The 19,127-nt window shown below is 35.9% G+C and overlaps 2 protein-coding genes and 1 long non-coding RNA gene across 5 annotated transcripts in view; 2 read left to right on the top strand and 1 right to left on the bottom strand.

The window, feature by feature from the left end:
• plekha3 (pleckstrin homology domain containing, family A (phosphoinositide binding specific) member 3) overlaps positions 1-16,142 on the top strand; it is a 25,807-nt gene extending 9,665 nt beyond the window's left edge. The window contains exons 2-8 of one of the 2 annotated variants that reach the window (XM_056395360.1): positions 8,386-8,502; positions 8,582-8,731; positions 9,301-9,422; positions 9,719-9,823; positions 10,428-10,471; positions 11,813-11,907; positions 12,644-16,142. In XM_056395360.1, the coding sequence (XP_056251335.1) occupies positions 8,386-8,502; positions 8,582-8,731; positions 9,301-9,422; positions 9,719-9,823; positions 10,428-10,471; positions 11,813-11,907; positions 12,644-12,762 (752 nt within the window). In that variant the 3' untranslated portion in view covers positions 12,763-16,142. Of the gene's footprint in view, positions 1-8,385; positions 8,503-8,581; positions 8,732-9,300; positions 9,423-9,718; positions 9,824-10,427; positions 10,472-11,812; positions 11,926-12,643 lie in introns of both variants that reach the window. The other variant, XM_056395361.1, reaches the window with a different exon arrangement.
• Positions 7,025-16,511, bottom strand: LOC130181297 (uncharacterized). Of its 2 annotated transcripts, none has more exons than XR_008829560.1 (4): positions 16,416-16,511; positions 12,619-12,801; positions 8,575-8,709; positions 7,025-8,484 (listed from the first exon to the last, which is right to left on the bottom strand). It is a non-coding gene; the product is annotated as an uncharacterized LOC130181297 (long non-coding RNA). The 2 variants fall into 2 exon arrangements; XR_008829559.1 differs by having other exon boundaries at positions 12,619-12,810; positions 16,416-16,502.
• LOC130181295 (YEATS domain-containing protein 2-like) lies at positions 16,395-19,127 on the top strand. The gene is made up of 3 exons (XM_056395358.1): positions 16,395-16,526; positions 16,831-16,883; positions 16,982-19,127. Exons 1-3 carry the CDS (start codon positions 16,523-16,525, stop codon positions 17,987-17,989), a joined length of 1,065 nt encoding a protein of 354 aa, XP_056251333.1. The 5' UTR covers positions 16,395-16,522; the 3' UTR covers positions 17,990-19,127.

Genomic DNA, 19,127 nt, shown 5'->3' with positions numbered 1-19,127 from the left:
CTTTTTATGCCTTACTATACAATGACTTTTTATGCCTTACTATACTATGACTTTTCATGCCTTACTATACTATGACTTTTTATGCCTTACTATACTATGGCGTTTTTTTGACTTTTTATGCCTTTCTATACTATGACTTTTTATGCCTTACTATACTATGGCGTTTTTTTGACTTTTTATGCCTTTCTATACTATGACTTTTTTATGACTTTTTATGCCTTACTATACTATGACGTTTTTGTGACTTTTTATCCCTTACTATTCTATGACTTTTTATGCCTTACTATACTATGACGTTTTTGTGACTTTTTATGCCTTAATATACTATGACGTTTTTGTGACTTTCTATCCCTTACTACACTATGACTTTTTATGCCTTACTATACTATGACGTTTTTGTGACTTTTTATGCCTTACTATACTATGACGATTTTATGACTTTTTATGCCTCACTATACTCTGACTTTTTTATGACTTTTTATGCCTTACTATACTATGACTTTTCATGCCTTACTATACTATGACGTTTTTGTGACTTTTAATGCCTTACTATACTATGACGTTTTTGTGACTTTTTATGCCTTACTATACTATGACGTTTTTTTGATTTTTTATGCCTTACTACAATATGACTTTTTATGCCTTACTATACTATGATTTCTTTTTACTTTTTATGCCTTACTATACTATGACGTTTTTTTGATTTTTTATGCCTTACTACAATATGACTTTTTATGCCTTACTATACTATGATTTCTTTTTACTTTTTATGCCTTACTATACTATGACTTTTTTATGACTTTTTATGCCTTACTATACTATGACTTTTTATGCCTTACTATACTATGATTCTTTTGTGACTTTTTATGCCTTACTATACAATGACTTTTTATGGCTTACTATACTATGACTTTTTATGCCTTACTATACTATGACGTTTTTGTGACTTTTTATCCCTTACTATACTATGACTTTTTATGCCTTACTATACTATGACGTTTTTGTGACTTTTTATGCCTTACTATACTATGACTTTTTATGCCTTACTATACTATGACGTTTTTGTGACTTTTTATGCCTTACTATACTATGACTTTTTATGCCTTACTATACTATGACGTTTTTGTGACTTTTTATGCCTTACTATACTATGACTTTTTATGCCTTACTATACTATGATTTTTTTGTGACTTTTTATGCCTTACTATACAATGACTTTTTATGGCTTACTATACTATGACTTTTTATGCCTTACTATACTATGACGTTTTTTTGACTTTTTATGCCTTACTATACTATGACTTTTTTATTACTTTTTATGCCTTACTATACTATGACTTTTAATGCCTTACTATACTATCACGTTTTTGTGACTTTTTATCCCTTACTATACTATGACTTTTTATGCCTTACTATACTATGATTTCTTTTTACTTTTTATGCCTTACTATACTGTGTCCATTTTTGACTTTTTATGTCAAATATATAAAATGACTTCATTTTAATGTGACTTTTTTACTCACTATTGTAACAATTCTTTCATTTTCGTAACCCGAAGCAGACACGCACACAGTGAGGGGATAACATTGGTTTTAATGAAAACAGTAGCAGAGTTCCTCTGGTGGTGTGGTTGGAATGGAGGCGGGAGGATCTTCTGGTGAGATTGTTTGACAGGCAAAGACTTGCTGGAGGCTGGCTTGAGTGCATTTAACACAGTAGAGAACAATTTGGCAAAATGTCATACACCGAGACACAACAGGGGAAAATCACAGAAACACAAGGGAGAAAGAAAACCACCTAGAGATTTGGTAGGGCCATGACAACTATAATTGACTTTTCATGCCATACTATACTATGACTCTTTTGTGACTTTTCCTGCCTTACTATACTATCTTTTTTATACCTTTTTTATGCCTTACTATACTATGACTTTTTATGCCTTACTATACAATGACGTTTTTGTGACTTTTTATGCCTTACTATACTCTGACTTTTTTATGACTTTTTATGCCTTACTATACTATGACTTTTTATGCCTTACTATACTATGACGTTTTTGTGACTTTTAATGCCTTACTATACTATGACGTTTTTGTGACTTTTTATCCCTTACTATACTATGACTTTTTATGCCTTACTATACTATGACGTTTTTGTGACTTTTTATGCCTTACTATACTATGACGTTTTTGTGACTTTTTATGCCTTACTATACTATGACTTTTTATGCCTTACTATACTATGACGATTTTGTGACTTTTAATGCCTTACTATACAATGACTTTTTATGCCTTACTATACTATGATTTTTTTATGCCTTACTATACTATGACGTTTTTGTGACTTTTTATGCCTTACTATACTATGACTTTTTATGCCTTACTATACTATGACGTTTTTGTGACTTTTTATGCCTTACTATACTATGACTTTTTATGCCTTACTATACTATGACGTTTTTGTGACTTTTTATGCCTTACTATACTATGACTTTTTATGCCTTACTATACTATGATTTTTTTGTGACTTTTTATGCCTTACTATACAATGACTTTTTATGGCTTACTATACTATGACTTTTTATGCCTTACTATACTATGACGTTTTTTTGACTTTTTATGCCTTACTATACTATGACTTTTTTATTACTTTTTATGCCTTACTATACTATGACTTTTAATGCCTTACTATACTATCACGTTTTTTGTGACTTTTTATCCTTACTATACTATGACTTTTTATGCCTTACTATACTATGATTTCTTTTTACTTTTTATGCCTTACTATACTGTGTCCATTTTTGACTTTTTATGTCAAATATATAAAATGACTTCATTTTAATGTGACTTTTTTACTCACTATTGTAACAATTCTTTCATTTTCGTAACCCGAAGCAGACACGCACACAGTGAGGGGATAACATTGGTTTTAATGAAAACAGTAGCAGAGTTCCTCTGGTGGTGTGGTTGGAATGGAGGCGGGAGGATCTTCTGGTGAGATTGTTTGACAGGCAAAGACTTGCTGGAGGCTGGCTTGAGTGCATTTAACACAGTAGAGAACAATTTGGCAAAATGTCATACACCGAGACACAACAGGGGAAAATCACAGAAACACAAGGGAGAAAGAAAACCACCTAGAGATTTGGTAGGGCCATGACAACTATAATTGACTTTTTCATGCCATACTATACTATGACTCTTTTGTGACTTTTCCTGCCTTACTATACTATCTTTTTTATACCTTTTTTATGCCTTACTATACTATGACTTTTTATGCCTTACTATACAATGACGTTTTTGTGACTTTTTATGCCTTACTATACTCTGACTTTTTTATGACTTTTTATGCCTTACTATACTATGACTTTTTATGCCTTACTATACTATGACGTTTTTGTGACTTTTAATGCCTTACTATACTATGACGTTTTTGTGACTTTTTATCCCTTACTATACTATGACTTTTTATGCCTTACTATACTATGACGTTTTTGTGACTTTTTATGCCTTACTATACTATGACGTTTTTGTGACTTTTTATGCCTTACTATACTATGACTTTTTATGCCTACTATACTATGACGATTTTGTGACTTTTTATGCCTTACTATACAATGACTTTTTATGCTTACTATACTATGACTTTTTATGCCTTACTATACTATGACGTTTTTGTGACTTTTTATCCCTTACTATACTATGACTTTTTATGCCTTACTATACTATGAAGTTTTTGTGACTTTTTATGCCTTACTATACTATGACTTTTTATGCCTTACTATACTATGACTTTTTATGCCTTACTATACTATGACGTTTTTGTGACTTTTTATGCCTTACTATACAATGACTTTTTATGCCTTACTATACTATGATTTTTTTATGCCTTACTATACTATGACGTTTTTGTGACTTTTTATCCCTTACTATACTATGACTTTTTATGCCTTACTATACTATGAAGTTTTTGTGACTTTTTATGCCTTACTATACTATGACTTTTTATGGCGTACTATACTATGACTTTTTATGCCTCACTATACTCTGACTTTTTTATGACTTTTTATGCCTTACTATACTATGACTTTTTATGCCTTACTATACTATGACGTTTTTGTGACTTTTAATGCCTTACTATACTATGACGTTTTTGTGACTTTTTATCCCTTACTATACTATGACGTTTTTGTGACTTTTTATGCCTTACTATACTATGACGTTTTTGTGACTTTTTATGCCTTACTATACTCTGACTTTTTTATGACTTTTTATGCCTTACTATACTATGACGTTTTTGTGACTTTTAATGCCTTACTATACTATGACGTTTTTGTGACTTTTTATGCCTTACTATACTATGACTTTTTATGCCTTACTATACTACGATTTTTTTGTGACTTTTTATGCCTTACTATACAATGACTTTTTATGGCTTATTATACTATGACTTTTTATGCCTTACTATACTATGACGTTTTTGTGACTTTTTATGCCTTACTATACTATGACTTTTTTATGACTTTTTATGCCTTACTATACTATGACTTTTTATGCCTTACTATACTATGACTTTTTATGCCTTACTATACTATGATTTTTTTTTCACTTTTTATGCCTTACTATACTATGACTTTTTATGCCTTATTATACTATGACTTTTTTGTGACTTTTTATGCCTCACTATACTCTGACTTTTTTATGACTTTTTATGCCTTACTATACTATGACTTTTTATGCCTTACTATACTATGACGTTTTTGTGACTTTTAATGCCTTAATATACTATGACTTTTTATGCCTTACTATACTATGACGTTTTTGTGACTTTTTATCCCTTACTATACTATGACGTTTTTGTGACTTTTTATGCCTTACTATACTATGACGTTTTTGTGACTTTTTATGCCTTACTATACTATGACTTTTTATGCCTTACTATACTACGATTTTTTTGTGACTTTTTATGCCTTACTATACAATGACTTTTTATGGCTTACTATAGTATGACTTTTTATGCCTTACTATACTATGACGTTTTTGTGACTTTTTATCCCTTACTATACTATGACTTTTTATGCCTTACTATACTATGACGTTTTTGTGACTTTTTATCCCTTACTATACTATGACGTTTTTGTGACTTTTTATGCCTTACTATACTATGACATTTTGTGACTTATGACTTTTTATGCCTTACTATACTATGACTTTTTATGCCTTACTATACTATGACGTTTTTGTGACTTTTTATGCCTTACTATACTATGACGTTTTTGTGACTTTTTATGCCTTACTATACTATGACTTTTTATGCCTTACTATACTATGACTTTTTATGCCTCACTATACATGACGATTTTATGGCTTTTTATGCCTTATATACTATGACTTTTTGTGACTTTTTATCCCTTACTATACTATGACGTTTTTGTGACTTTTAATGCCTTACTATACTATGACGTTTTTGTGACTTTTTATGCCTTACTTTACTATGACTTTTTATGCCTTACTATACTATGACTTTTTGTGACTTTTTATGCCTTACTATACTATGTTGTTTTTTTGACTTTTTATGCCTTACTATACTATGACTTTTTATGCCTTACTATACTATGACGTTTTTGTGACTTTTTATCCCTTACTATACTTTGACTTTTTATGCCTTACTATACTATGACGTTTTTGTGACTTTTTATGCCTTACTATACTATGACGTTTTTGTGACTTTTTATGCCTTACTATACTATGACTTTTTATGCCTTACTATACTATGACTTTTTGTGACTTTTTATGCCTTACTATACTATGACGTTTTTGTGACTTTTTATCCTTACTATACTATGACTTTTTATGCCTTACTTACTATGACGTTTTTGTGACTTTTTATGCTTACTATACTATGACGTTTTTGTGACTTTTTATGCCTTACTATACTATGACTTTTTATGACTTTTTATGCCTTACTATACTATGACTTTTTATGCTTTACTATACTATGACGTTTTTATGACTTTTTATGCCTTACTATACTATGTTTTTTTTTTCACTTTTTATGCCTTACTATACTATGACTTTTTATGACTTACTATACTATGACTTTTTATGCCTTACTATACTATGACTTTTTATGACTTTTTATGCTTACTATACTATGACATTTTTGTGACTTTTTATGCCTTACTATACTATGACGTTTTTGTGACTTTTTATGCCTTACTATACTATGACTTTTTATGCCTTACTATACTATGATTTTTTTGTGACTTTTTATGCCTTACTATACAATGACTTTTTATGCCTTACTATACTATGACTTTTTATGCCTTACTATACTATGACGTTTTTGTGACTTTTTATGCCTTACTATACTATGACTTTTTATGCCTTACTATACTATGACTTTTTATGCCTTACTATACTGACTTTTTATGCCTTACTATACTATGACTTTTTATGCCTTACTATACTATGACGTTTTTGTGACTTTTAATGCCTTACTATACTATGACGTTTTTGTGACTTTTTATCCTTACTATACTTTGACTTTTTTATGACTTTTTATGACTTTTTATGCCTTACTATACTATGACGTTTTTGTGACTTTTTATGCCTTACTTTACTATGACTTTTTATGCCATACTATACTATGATTTTTTTTTTAATTTTTATGCCTTACTATACTATGACGTTTTTGTGACTTTTAATGCCTTACTATACTATGACGTTTTTGTGACTTTTTATGCCTTACTATACTATGATTTTTTATGCCTTACTATACTATGACGTTTTTGTGACTTTTTATGCCTTACTATACTATGACTTTTTATGCCTTACTATACTATGACTTTTTATGCCTTACTATACTATGACGTTTTTGTGACTTTTTATGCCTTACTATACTATGACTTTTTATGACTTTTTATGCCTTACTATACTATGACTTTTTATGCCTTACTATACTATGACTTTTTATGCCTTACTATACTATGGTTTTTTTTTCACTTTTTATGCCTTACTATACTATGACTTTTTATGCCTTATTATACTATGACTTTTTCATGACTTTTTATGCGTTATTATACTATGACGTTTTTGTGACTTTTTATGTCTTACTTTACTATGATGTTTTTTGCCTCACTATACATGACGATTTAATGGCTTTTTATGCCTTAGTATACTATGACATTTTCGTGACTTTTTATGCCTTACTATACTATGATTTTTTTTTTTACTTTTTATGCCTTACTATACTATGACTTTTTATGCCTTACTATACTATGATTTTTTTTCTACTTTTTATGCCTTACTATACTATGACTTTTTATGCCTTACTATACTATGACTTTTTATGCCTTACTATACTATGTTTTTTTTTTCACTTTTTATGCCTTACTATACTATGATTTTTTTTTTACTTTTTATGCCTTACTATACTATGACTTTTTATGCCTTACTATACTATGACTTTTTATGCCTTACTATACTATGACTTTTTATGCCTTACTATACTATGATTTTTTTTTCATTTTTTATGCCTTACTATACTATGATTTTTTTTTTACTTTTTATGCCTTACTATACTATGACTTTTTATGCCTTATTATACTATGAAGTTTTGTGACTTTTTATGCCTTACTATACTATGATTTTTTATGCCTTACTATACCATGATTTTTTATGCCTTACTATACTATGACTTTTTATGCCTTACTATACTATGACTTTTTCGTGACTTTTTATGCCTTATTATACTATGACGTTTTTGTGACTTTTTATGCCTTACTATACTATGATTTTTTTTTTACTTTTTATGCCTTACTATACTATGACTTTTTATGCCTTACTATACTATGACTTTTTCGTGACTTTTTATGCCTTATTATACTATGACGTTTTTGTGACTTTTTATGCCTTACTATACTATGATTTTTTAAAAACTTTATATGCCTTACTATACTATGACTTTTTATGCCTTACTATACTATGTTGTTTTTATGCCTTACTGTACTTCAACTTTTTGTACTTTACCACACTATGATGTTTTCATACCTTCCTATACTGTCTTTTTTATGACTTTTCATGACTTACTATACTATCATGTTTTGATGCCTTACTATAATATGACAATTTTATGACTTTCTACGCCTTTATATACTATGACTTTTTATGCCTTACTATACAACATTTTTTCACCTTACTTAACTCTGTCGTTTTTGTGACTTTTTATGCCATACTGTACTATGACATATATTACATTTGCATATGGGCATTGTTTTTGAGGGCTTGTTGCATCCCTACCAATGTTGAGACCAAACCTACGCCCTTGTTTTAATCATTCTTTTGATTAAAAACACACAGTTATTAACACTTTGTTGTCTGTCCTCAGGTTGGCAGCCACGCTGGTTCGTCTTAGAAAATGGAGTCATCTCTTATTACGACAGCGAGGACGACGTCGGTAAAGGAAGCAAAGGATCCATCAAGATGTCTGTGTGTGACATTAAAGGTTAGACTGCTGTTTGAAATCCCTGTTATATGATTTCCACACATCCATCAAACTCCGTTAATATTTCCTTACGTTTCAGTTCATCCGACAGATCCCACGCGTCTGGATTTGATCATCCCCGGCGAGCAGCATTTCTACGTCCGAGCTGTGAACGCTGCGGAGAGACAGAGGTGGCTGGTGGCTTTAGGCTCGTCCAAAGCTGGAACACTGGAAAGTCACAATCACAGAGGTACACAATGTTTATATAAGAAATCTGCACGAACTACCAGCATGTCTGTTGGTTCCTCTTTCTGTGGGAAAATTACTTTTAAACAAACTGAACAAACAGTTTAGAGTTAGATGAATTCATTCTCATAATAGTGTGTTATTATGTAAAGTTAAAGTGGGTTATTTTGCTTTTGATTAAAAAATTGTGACGACATTATCTGTGGTAAAATATTTATTCATAAATACAGTGTGTGCCATGCTCTTAAGCAGAAGCTTGTTTTTATTTCTTACTTGTACGCTGAGAAAGTAATAATTTCATTCCAACCAGCTAATTATAACAGCAAAAATGGTAAGGTTAACCAGCTGTGACATGTTGTACATTGTGTGTCTCATTGTCCCTGCTGGTTTTCTATCATTCTTTGACCCATGTGACCAAGAAAAAAGGTATTAAATTGCACTTTATATGGTGTTGAAATGGTTGTAAAAAGCTGCAGAAACCTGTGAAAAATAACATGTTATTGTTCAATAATTTGTATATTCCATATACAGTATATTCCAAATTAATATTTCTCAGCGTTTGTCCATCCCCAGGTCCAGACTGTCTGAAGACGAAGATGTCTGAACTTCGTCTGTACTGCGACCTCCTCGTCCAGCAGGTCCAAACCATCCAATCACAGCACACCGCCGACACAGACACCACGCCCACTTCTGAGGTAAACAACACAGCAAAATATTCCTTTCTTTTGATTGTTGTAAATGTTTTCGTTTTATCGTTTAGTTAAAGAAAATCATAATTAACATTCACTATGTTTTATAGCAGGGTCATTTATGTATATACTGTATATGTCATGTACTGTTTAACTTAAATGGTTAGTTGATTAATTGATTAGTCAGTTGACATTCCAACAAATTGTACATATAAAGAAATGTAATTCATATTATTTGGGTCCTGATGCAATAAGAAAAAAACAGTCATTATAGGAATATTAATTATTCTCTCCGTCTTCAGGCCTCTCTCCTCAGTGCGACCTGTGCAACTTTTATCAGGACTTTGGAGGAATGTATGACCCTGGCTAACCACAGTTTGACCCCTGACCTCCGACCTCCTGAAAGGGTAATTACACTCTCTCCTGCTAAATCCAAAAAGTACATTAAGTCTACAAGGAAATGTGTCCTGTTGACAGTGAAAAAAGAAACTTAATGGCGTCTTCTCAGTGTAGTTACTTTCCAGACACCACCCTCCTCACCAGTCGCTCAAGTTGTCCCTCTTCTTTACACTATTCCTGGTGGTGGTGGTTTTTAGACAGTATGAAAATCATCTTCTACAGACCTGAATATCACACAAACTACATTCAATTCTAACTACGTTTGTGTTTTATTGTTATTTCTCTGTTGGTGTTTTCATGTCCATCAACTGCCTGATGCCCTGGAGGTCTCTGCAAGAAAACAATCCCAAAAATGCCAAAAAGAAATCTAATTAAATAGATGTGTATTGCAAAAATGATTAGAGGAAATAAATTAGATTTTAATAAATTGGATGGAAGTGTAAATGACACTGTTGTCTGCTTTCAGAGCCATTTAGAAGAAATAAAGGTTTAGCTGTGGGCGGCTCACCATGCAGAAATTAATAAAAAATTTTTACTGCTACTGAGACATTCAGGAAGCTGCAGAACTGTAGGAATCTGTAAACATGTCTCTGCTTCTGTCTTTCTGTCCAGATGAAGAGGTCGATCAGTCACCCTGGAACATACAGCTTTGACAGGTGAGTTGAAACACGCACACACACACACACACACACACACACACACACACACTCAAACACACACACATACACACACACACACACACACACACACACACTTTGTTACTGAGTTAACTAAGAAAATTAATTAACTTTATTTGTATTGCAGTTTTCATGCAAAGATGTAGCCCAGAGTGTTTTTTACGTTACTGAACTGGATCAAAAACAGAACAATAACAATTAATAAAATGTTTGATAATGATACCATTTAAAAACAAAAACACCAAGTAGGATTACCCCAAATTAAAAAGATATTCCTGTTAAACCTGCTTTATTTAAACTTTGTCCCCATGCTGTCTATATAAGAACAGACTGCACTCTGACTTTAAAGATGTCACGTTTACTGAATCCTTGAGTTATTATTCACTGTGGCCTCCAGGGGGCAGCATTGCAGCATCTTGAACAACCAAAAAAAAAACTAATTGAAAGAAGCCTTGAAGACTAATGGACAGATTTGTTGTAATAGTGAGTTTTAATATCAAAGAAATCTGATTTAGTGTCACACGACAGCTGTTCTGTTAATAAATACAGCAGGTTCAGTATCACATGATCCAGCAGGGAATTTCATAAATAATGTCACATGGTCTTCCACCCTTACAGCAGACAGGTATGCAAACACTGATTAATTATATATTATATTACTTTAATTAAACTCGTTTCTTGTCCTTTCGTGGTTACATGTTGGGTTTTCTGGTAAGTTGTGGTTAACGTCCACACAACATGAGAAAATGAATTAACATTTTTACTGACCTTTACAACCAAACGGTAATAACTGCTCTGCAGCTGATGAAAGAGAACAAGCCAAGGTCAGGTGAACGAGAAACTATGTGGTTTCTTTGACTTCTCCACCTCCTAATGTCTCAAAATGTGCTGATTAAAAGGACAGGGAGGATCCAAAGCTCCTTTTTTCTTTCCTTCTCCTTTACGTCACTTTGCGGAATAAAAAGTTTCTGTGATATTTGGAACAAAGGGCAGATGTCATGGACAGATTATGAGACAAGATAAGAAAAGTCACAATCACAGTAAACTGTGAGAGTGGAAATAAACAAACAATTATTTGTGTTGTTCATAAATTAAAGGGTGAGGGAATTTATTTAGGATATAATCTGTAAAACGTTTCTCTGTGCTTTCATTATATATTTTGAAATTGACGTCTGTGTTTTATTTATTACTGTAAAGAAAAAAACTATATAGTATAATTTATTTCCTGGCAGATGTCTTAAATGAAGCGGCCGACACACTAATTACGAAAGTTTCCTATTTGAGCTTTTATCACACTTTTCTTTCCTTTTCTTTCCTCAGGTCAGGTGTGCTGAAGGAGTACGTGAGCGCAGGTCAAAAGACGAGCCAGCGCAGGAACAGGACATGCTCCGACAGCTCTGTTTATGATACTGAGCGTAAGACATTTTTATAGCGTGCGTACAGCAACACTTTATTTTATGGGTCCTGTAAATTCTTCATAATTTCCTAGTAAGGTTCCTGGAAGGAGCTTATTTAATTTGGCACTAAATAAAGAGAAATTGACAGTGTTCTGAGAGAATAAAGGACCCACATATTTGTAAAAGCTTTTAAGTTGTTATATTTCAGGAACTATACTAACTATCAGCTGAGTGGATATTATAAACAAAGAATCTTCCTGTACTTTAACTTCTGCACGTACAAAGTGAACAGTGTCTCCTTTTACCTGTAATTAGAACCAAACTAGCATTAATACTTTTCCAAGAGCTTTCCTCAGTATTTACGGCCACATATCAGTTCCTTTCTCTGAAACTATAGATACAGCGCTACCTGTACTTACTCTCAGTTGCCAGTTTATTAGGTACACCTGAAATTTAACTATATAACCTTATATAAACTTTATGTGAGGATGATTTATTGCAGGACTGTTGTATTATTCGTTTGGCTAGGTGTTCTTCATCCTTAGAGTAACATTATAATCAGTTTATTATTATTTACTTTCCACAACAAACTTTAAAGATTTTTTGCGAAATCATTTTTCTACAGTAGCCACTCAGTCTATTTACACTGAGTAATTATTGATCTATCTGCTTTATTAATTATCAACTTTATCCAGGACTTTTAAAGTTCAGATTCAAGACACAACTCACCTGTAAAAGCTGATGTGTGTTCCAGGTGTGCTACCCAGTCTCAACGGTGACCCGTCCTCCATTCCTGAGGAGAGAGGAGGAGGAGGAGGCAGCACGAGCCCGAAGACCACACCCACCGACACAGACACCGACCTGTCCATCTGAAAACCTGACGTCCACCCGAACCCTGCTGACCTCTGAACTCTGTGAGGGCTCAAGAACAATGACAAGATCAATATCAGTGAGATATTGACGTCATCTTTTATTAAATCGGCCGACACTTGACTTCTACCAGGAACGTCCTTTCTTGTGCTTTTTCTCTGAAGTCAGCTGACTGCCAAACACGTGCACTTTGGAATCATAATTAGTTTTTCTTTAAGGCTTTCTTTAAGTTGCACAGCACACACTGGAGAGACAGAGAAGACAAGGAGTACACAACGCTTTAACTTTCTCTACGGATCAACAAGTCGCCACATTCACACCATGGACTCACGTCAGAGTCAGACTTCAGACTTCAGACGCTCAAATCCTGGAGAAATCTGTGAGCGGACGAGTGAATGAAAACTTACCGTTAGAGCAGATAACCCCAGTTAATCTAGTCGACTTTGTTAGTGGCAATCAAATAATGACTGTGATGGTATTAGGCAGCACCCTGGCACAGTATGAATATATATATAAAATAACTGTGAATTCCTGTTTTCTGGACAGTTTTAGATGATTGTTCACTGTTTTAAATGGACCTGAGAATGTACAGAGACTTTTGAGTTGTTGGGACATCGACACCCGGCGACCGTGTCACAGCAGCGTCAGTATTTTCTGCCTTTCCCACATGTTCAACAACTCATCAGATTTTTTTTCTTTCCTTCCCCCGGAGCATCTTCTCCATTTCCTCTTCCAGGAGGGAGTGTAGCTGAGGATGAATAGGACCGATGAGCGGCACCTTCGCAGGCTCCTGAGGGCCAGTTCCTCTCTGTTGCAGTTTACAGACGCAGAGAGCCGAGGAGCTCGGGTGCCAAAGTTTGCACCGATGCAATGATCTACATTAAATGTGCCATTGTTTTTTGTATTTTGTTTTTCCAACAAACCTTCTCGTAGTTCAGCCAGAACAGAGCTTTGGTCTTTGAAACTGGGGTGAGGAGAAGGACGAGACTCCGGTTTGAACTGGATGTTTTTCACCTGCACTGCAAAGACAAGTCAGATCAGGTGAACGGAGTCTGTAAATCACAGAAACGTGTGAATGTGCGCAAGTTACTGCCTTTTAATGTTTGTATTTCTTCAGTATTTATTTGCCTTTTGGTGGCGATATTCCATCCAAACGTGACCCTGAAAAAGAAATAAGTACGGTGGCCCGGGAAGCTCAATACACTGCAACTTAAGAGATAAATAAATAAATAAATACAAAGAAATATCTGCAGCAGTTTGGCAACACGTGAACATCAGTCAGAAGGTTGTTTCAGTTTTTACTTTCTTACTTTCTGAGTCAGATTTTTCTGTGCGTGGAGTAAGAAACTGTACGAACTACAACCCTAGGAACAACTTCCATGCCTGGACGAGTTCCTCAGGCCTCAGTGTCTCCCTGGGAACTTTGTTTTGATTCGTTGTTCCACCTGCAGCACTTTAGTATTTGTTTTTCTTGACTGAATTTGGTCGTGCCGTTTCGTTTTTGTGTGAACCTGGATGTGTTGCTTTTTTTTGTGTGTGTGTGTTTAATCAGTTTAAATGTTTAAAGTCTCTTGAGTCACAGTGCACTGAGCTCGCAGGGCCAACCTGAATGAGAGCTTAAAGTGACTGACAGGAGGTTCAGGTGACGTCTTTTGCTAATTGTTGTCAGCTGCTCTACCTGTCTCTGCCAAAGCAAACAACTTAGCATGTTTGATTTTTGATGCGCAGCTAGAAAATCCAGGCATTGAAACCACTGACAGATGTCAGCCAGCAAAGCTAACACCCGTGAATCTGATTTCCTGTCTTGATGAATCACCTCTGAAGTCTTGTGACATATTTAAACACACGCAAAAGACGTCAAGCTGAACACAAACAATCGTGACGTAAACAATCGTGGAGGTGAGACCGAAACGCTGGAGGATTAAACTGATCTTGGGTCTGTTTCCTGTAAGAGAGAGATGTCACCTGCTGAACCCATCCTAAACCAGTTCACTCCTTCCCACGTCAGCCTTGACCAAAACCATGTTTTGAGGATATAGTGCATTTCTATTTACCTTAACATTCACATGCTGTGGATTCTGACCGCAGCTGTCGTACATGAAACTTCCTAAAAGTCCGAATCTTTCAGGTATTTTCACTTCACTTTCAAACAGTCATTAGAGAGAATAAAATTAATTCAGTTGCGTAACCTCACAGTAAGTATGTTTTGCACTTTAGAGTTCAACCCAGTCCTTTTTTTTTTTTTTATTGAATGTTTGTGCTCTGAAAAAAAGGACGACAGTGAAAAAGGCACTGTGGCCGAAAACAGTGAAAATGAAATTAATGTTGTTGTTTTTTTAATGAACAGTTATTGTTACTAGTTTGTGTCTCATTTTTTTAAAGGATGTTTTGCAGCCTTATATAAAACAGTACCAGTATGTACACATACAAGACTTCTTTCTTGTATTACTTCTACCAAAATGTGTGTGTTCAGGATTTGCCATGAACATGCGGAAAAACTGTTGATCCCTTCACTTTCTCTTAAATACTGTGAGGAAATGTTTCTCCAAAGGCTTCTGGTCGTTTCCAGTAAAACAAGAGCTCAGTCTGTGATCAGAGACAGTTTCAGCCACACATGTTGGCTCCATGTTCTGCTGCTGATGTTAAATAACTAGTGATTTTATCATTATTTTTTTTATCTTCACAGGATCATTTGTTTTCCAGTCAGATTATTTTACTTAAACGTAAATTGGATTTTGTAGCTAAAGCTTAAAACAGCTACAAATTAATTGGTAAACAGTTAAATTGAGAGCAGATCAAAATACAATGAACATTTGCTGTAATTTCTCTCCCCAAATATATAATATATACAATACAATATGGTTTTGACTCAACAGCAGCATCTTGGACAAACTGTCTCTTTAAAGGAATAGTGCCACACTTTTTGGTCAGTACATCACTTCCTTGGCAAGAGAAGACTGATGCCTCTCTCCTATTGATCCAGCACGTAATCCATAATCGTGTAGGTGGATCTTGTTACCTTTAGACTCACCTGTTTCCCGTCTTTGTGCTAAGCTAAGCTAATGCAGCTTCGCATGACGCACACAGATACGAGAGTGGTCATCAAACTTCTCTGCGAATAAACTCATCTCATCAAAAATGTCCAAATATTCCTTCTCCTTGAGCTCAGCGTCTTGTTTACAGGAGGAACAAATAACTGAAGTAAACTGCTGAATTACGACTGAATTATTTTTCTTTATTGTAGATGTTTTCACTGACGCCCAGTTGAACCTGGCCAAACCAGTGACAGAGAGATTTTCATGCCTTAAGTGTCTCTGCACGAGGTGATGTGTGGTTGTGTCGGACTTTTCATTGTATAAATAAAAAACATATTTTAAACTGAAGTGAATGTATGCTTGTTTCGTATTGTGTATTAAATAGTGTGTGTCAATAAATATAAAAAACTACTAAAACAACAGTAGAATAAATCAAATAATGTGGTGACAGTCAGGACCAGGGAGGGTGGTGCTGTTGCTTCGAGGGGCCTGGAGGACGATCCTGGAGTGTGTTTACAGAGGGTGTGTGTGTGTGTGTGTGTGTGTGTCTATCTTTGCGTCTTTGACAGTGATGACTGTGCACACTCTGCACAGACATGACTCAGAGACACGTACGCTCACCTGGGTGTGTACACTCCTTCACATGAACAGATGCAGGTACGTCAAGCAGCTGTCGGCTCGACCTGACAGTCGCTGAATCCTGGACCTGAAGAGGAGAGAGTGGAGCTATGGGTAAGTACTTTTTTTAATATAAATATATATATATATATATATATCCTTTATATATATATATTTGTTGACAGTTTTTAACCTTGCAACTATCGTTTATTATCATTGATACATTTTCTGATGATTTTTTCAATTCATTAATTAATTTTTTATCTTATGAAATGTCAAAAATGTTGACAGCGATGTCTTTAAATGTCTCATATTTCAAGTGTCTAACACCTTGAGATATTCAGTTTTGTTTGAGAAGCAGGAACCTGCTGCCACATCCTGCTGGAGGGTTTAATCATCTTTTGTTTTATCTGAACAGAGGAACTCAGAGGAAGCATGTCTGTGTCCGAGGACAGTCCAAAACAACCAAAGGTAGATGTTTATATTCTTTAATAGTAAAATATATATTATTATATTATGTTAATATATATTTGTGCCTGACTGTCTGACTTATCTCCCTCTGTGTCCAGTCCAGATCAGGCCCTGAGTTCCTCGGTCTGTCCCGCTGTGCCGGCTGCTACAACCAGAAGGCCAGCTCCATGCCTCGGCGGGGGGGCGACGGGGAGTCCAGCTCTTCAGCCGAGGACTCTGGTCCGGAGGTGGACTGTGAGTCAGAATCAGAGTCTTCCTCCAGCAGCAGCTGCTCTGGGCCTGTCGTAGCAGAAACACCTGAAACAGAGAGGAGCTCGCCGGAGTGTGGAGGAGAGGACGGTGCCGGACGGGAGGAGACGGGAGAGACGACGTCGCAGAGGCAGCAAGATGATAACAAGAAAAGGCGGATGATTCAAAGTGCTCCACTTGTCCAGTCTTTCTCCCTGCCTTCCTCCCTTCCTCCTAACCTCACCCCTCTCTCCTTCTTGCCCCGCCCTCCCGGGGTCGTATCCACCCTTCACCTGGAGGTGTTGCCCGAGAATCACAGCGATAACACCTTCGTCACCATCCGCCGACACCTGTCTGAGAGAGAGGACGAGAACACAGGGGGAGGAGGAGCAGGAGGAGGAGGAGGAAGAGGAGCAGGAGGAGGAGGAGGAAGAGGAGCAGGAGGAGGAGGAGGAGGAGGAGGAGGAGGAGCAGGAGGAGCAGGAGGAGGAAGAGGAGCAGGAGGAGGAGGAGGAGGAGGGCTACAGAGCTTCAACAACCCTCTGCTTCCACAACCATCTCAGTGTCAGCAGATGGGGTTGCCTTGGCAACAGAGGTCACAACCAACATCACAGCAACACCAGTATCAGCAGATGATATATCAATACCAACAACAACAACAACAACAACAACAGTTTCCTCTCTTCTCAGCTCAGGGTCAAAGGTCGCACACACTGCCCATGTTACAACGCCCGACGCTGCACACACACCTACGGGCACCACATGCGCCGCAGACACATCTGCACACACTCACTCCACAGCCGTGTTGGTACTGTTACCAAACGCACCTCCCTTACACATACTGGAGTGATTACAGCAGCGGACAGTTTCCCAGATAATGAGAGTGAAGTGTTGAACACAGCCATTAAATATGTGAAGCATCCAGGACGGAGATGTGACTACGAGTGCAGCCTAACCTCTACCGTAGAAAAGTTTGCGGCACCTCGCTGGATGAGAATCTAAACATGAGGAGGCGTCGGATCCGTCTCATATTCATTCTGCAGCACGAAACAACAGCCAGAGACATTAAGAACCATCAGCACAGAGTCCTGACCTCCACATCATGGAGTGAGTGGGATCACATGCAGAGACAGAGGACCAAGATCCCTGGAACTAGCAACCTGCCGAGAACCCGAAACACTGAGTGCAGTTGTGTGCTGAGGAGAACTGGAGCTGGAGTCGCAGCAGATCCTGCACAGCGCTTTGTATCGTTAATCGATAAATAAAAACGACTCATGGCATCATATTTGAAAGCATCCTCACTTTATTTTCTCTGCCTTGAACCTTTGCACAACACTGCACACATGTATTGTCTTGGGTTTTAACTGAATGCATCAAAACAACAACAACAACAAGAGTAAAATTCTGTCAATTGTTTTCTGATGTCACCTTGACCTTTGACCTTTGACCACCAAAGTGTAATCGGTTCATCCTTGAGTCCAAGTGAATGTTTGTGCCGAATCTGAAGGGATTCCCTTTGAGGAGTTCTCCAGATATTGCGTTCAAATTTCCAAAATCATGTTTAGTGAGGTCACCGTGACCTTGACCTTTGAACTTTGACAATATGGCTCCTGCTCTGACTGTCGCCGGCGCGGAGGAATGAAAATGAAAATAACAATAAAAACTCACACATTTATAACTCGTGTCTAATCAATATTTTAAATTAAAAAGGTGACAAACACTCTTATAACAACAAACTATTCTCAACCTGAAACCAACCGGAAAACAATCCAGTAGCTGTCAACACAACATCTCAACTCCAGAGACGTCCCCCTCACGGTGGCGCCCTGGGGAAAGTCAGCGGGACTCCTCCTCTGGGGACCATGAATATCTGAACCACTACTTCCAACAGCTGATGAGATATTTCAGTGTAGATGAGAGTTATCATGTCAACACATCACTGCAGGGCTGCTAGAACATACACAAACATATCCAACAGGAAAAGAAGCAACATGGCCGCCCTGTCTTCCTCGGCGT

The sequence above is a fragment of the Seriola aureovittata genome, chromosome 14 (assembly GCF_021018895.1).
Source record: "Seriola aureovittata isolate HTS-2021-v1 ecotype China chromosome 14, ASM2101889v1, whole genome shotgun sequence".
Lineage (NCBI taxonomy): Eukaryota > Metazoa > Chordata > Actinopteri > Carangiformes > Carangidae > Seriola > Seriola aureovittata.
This window is presented reverse-complemented; position numbering and strand designations above follow the sequence as displayed.

Coding starts and splice junctions, on each gene's coding strand:
- LOC130181295 (XM_056395358.1), top strand. Junction 16,884..16,981: donor ACAGTCCAAAACAACCAAAG/GTAGATGTTTAT, acceptor CTCTGTGTCCAG/TCCAGATCAGGCCCTGAGTT.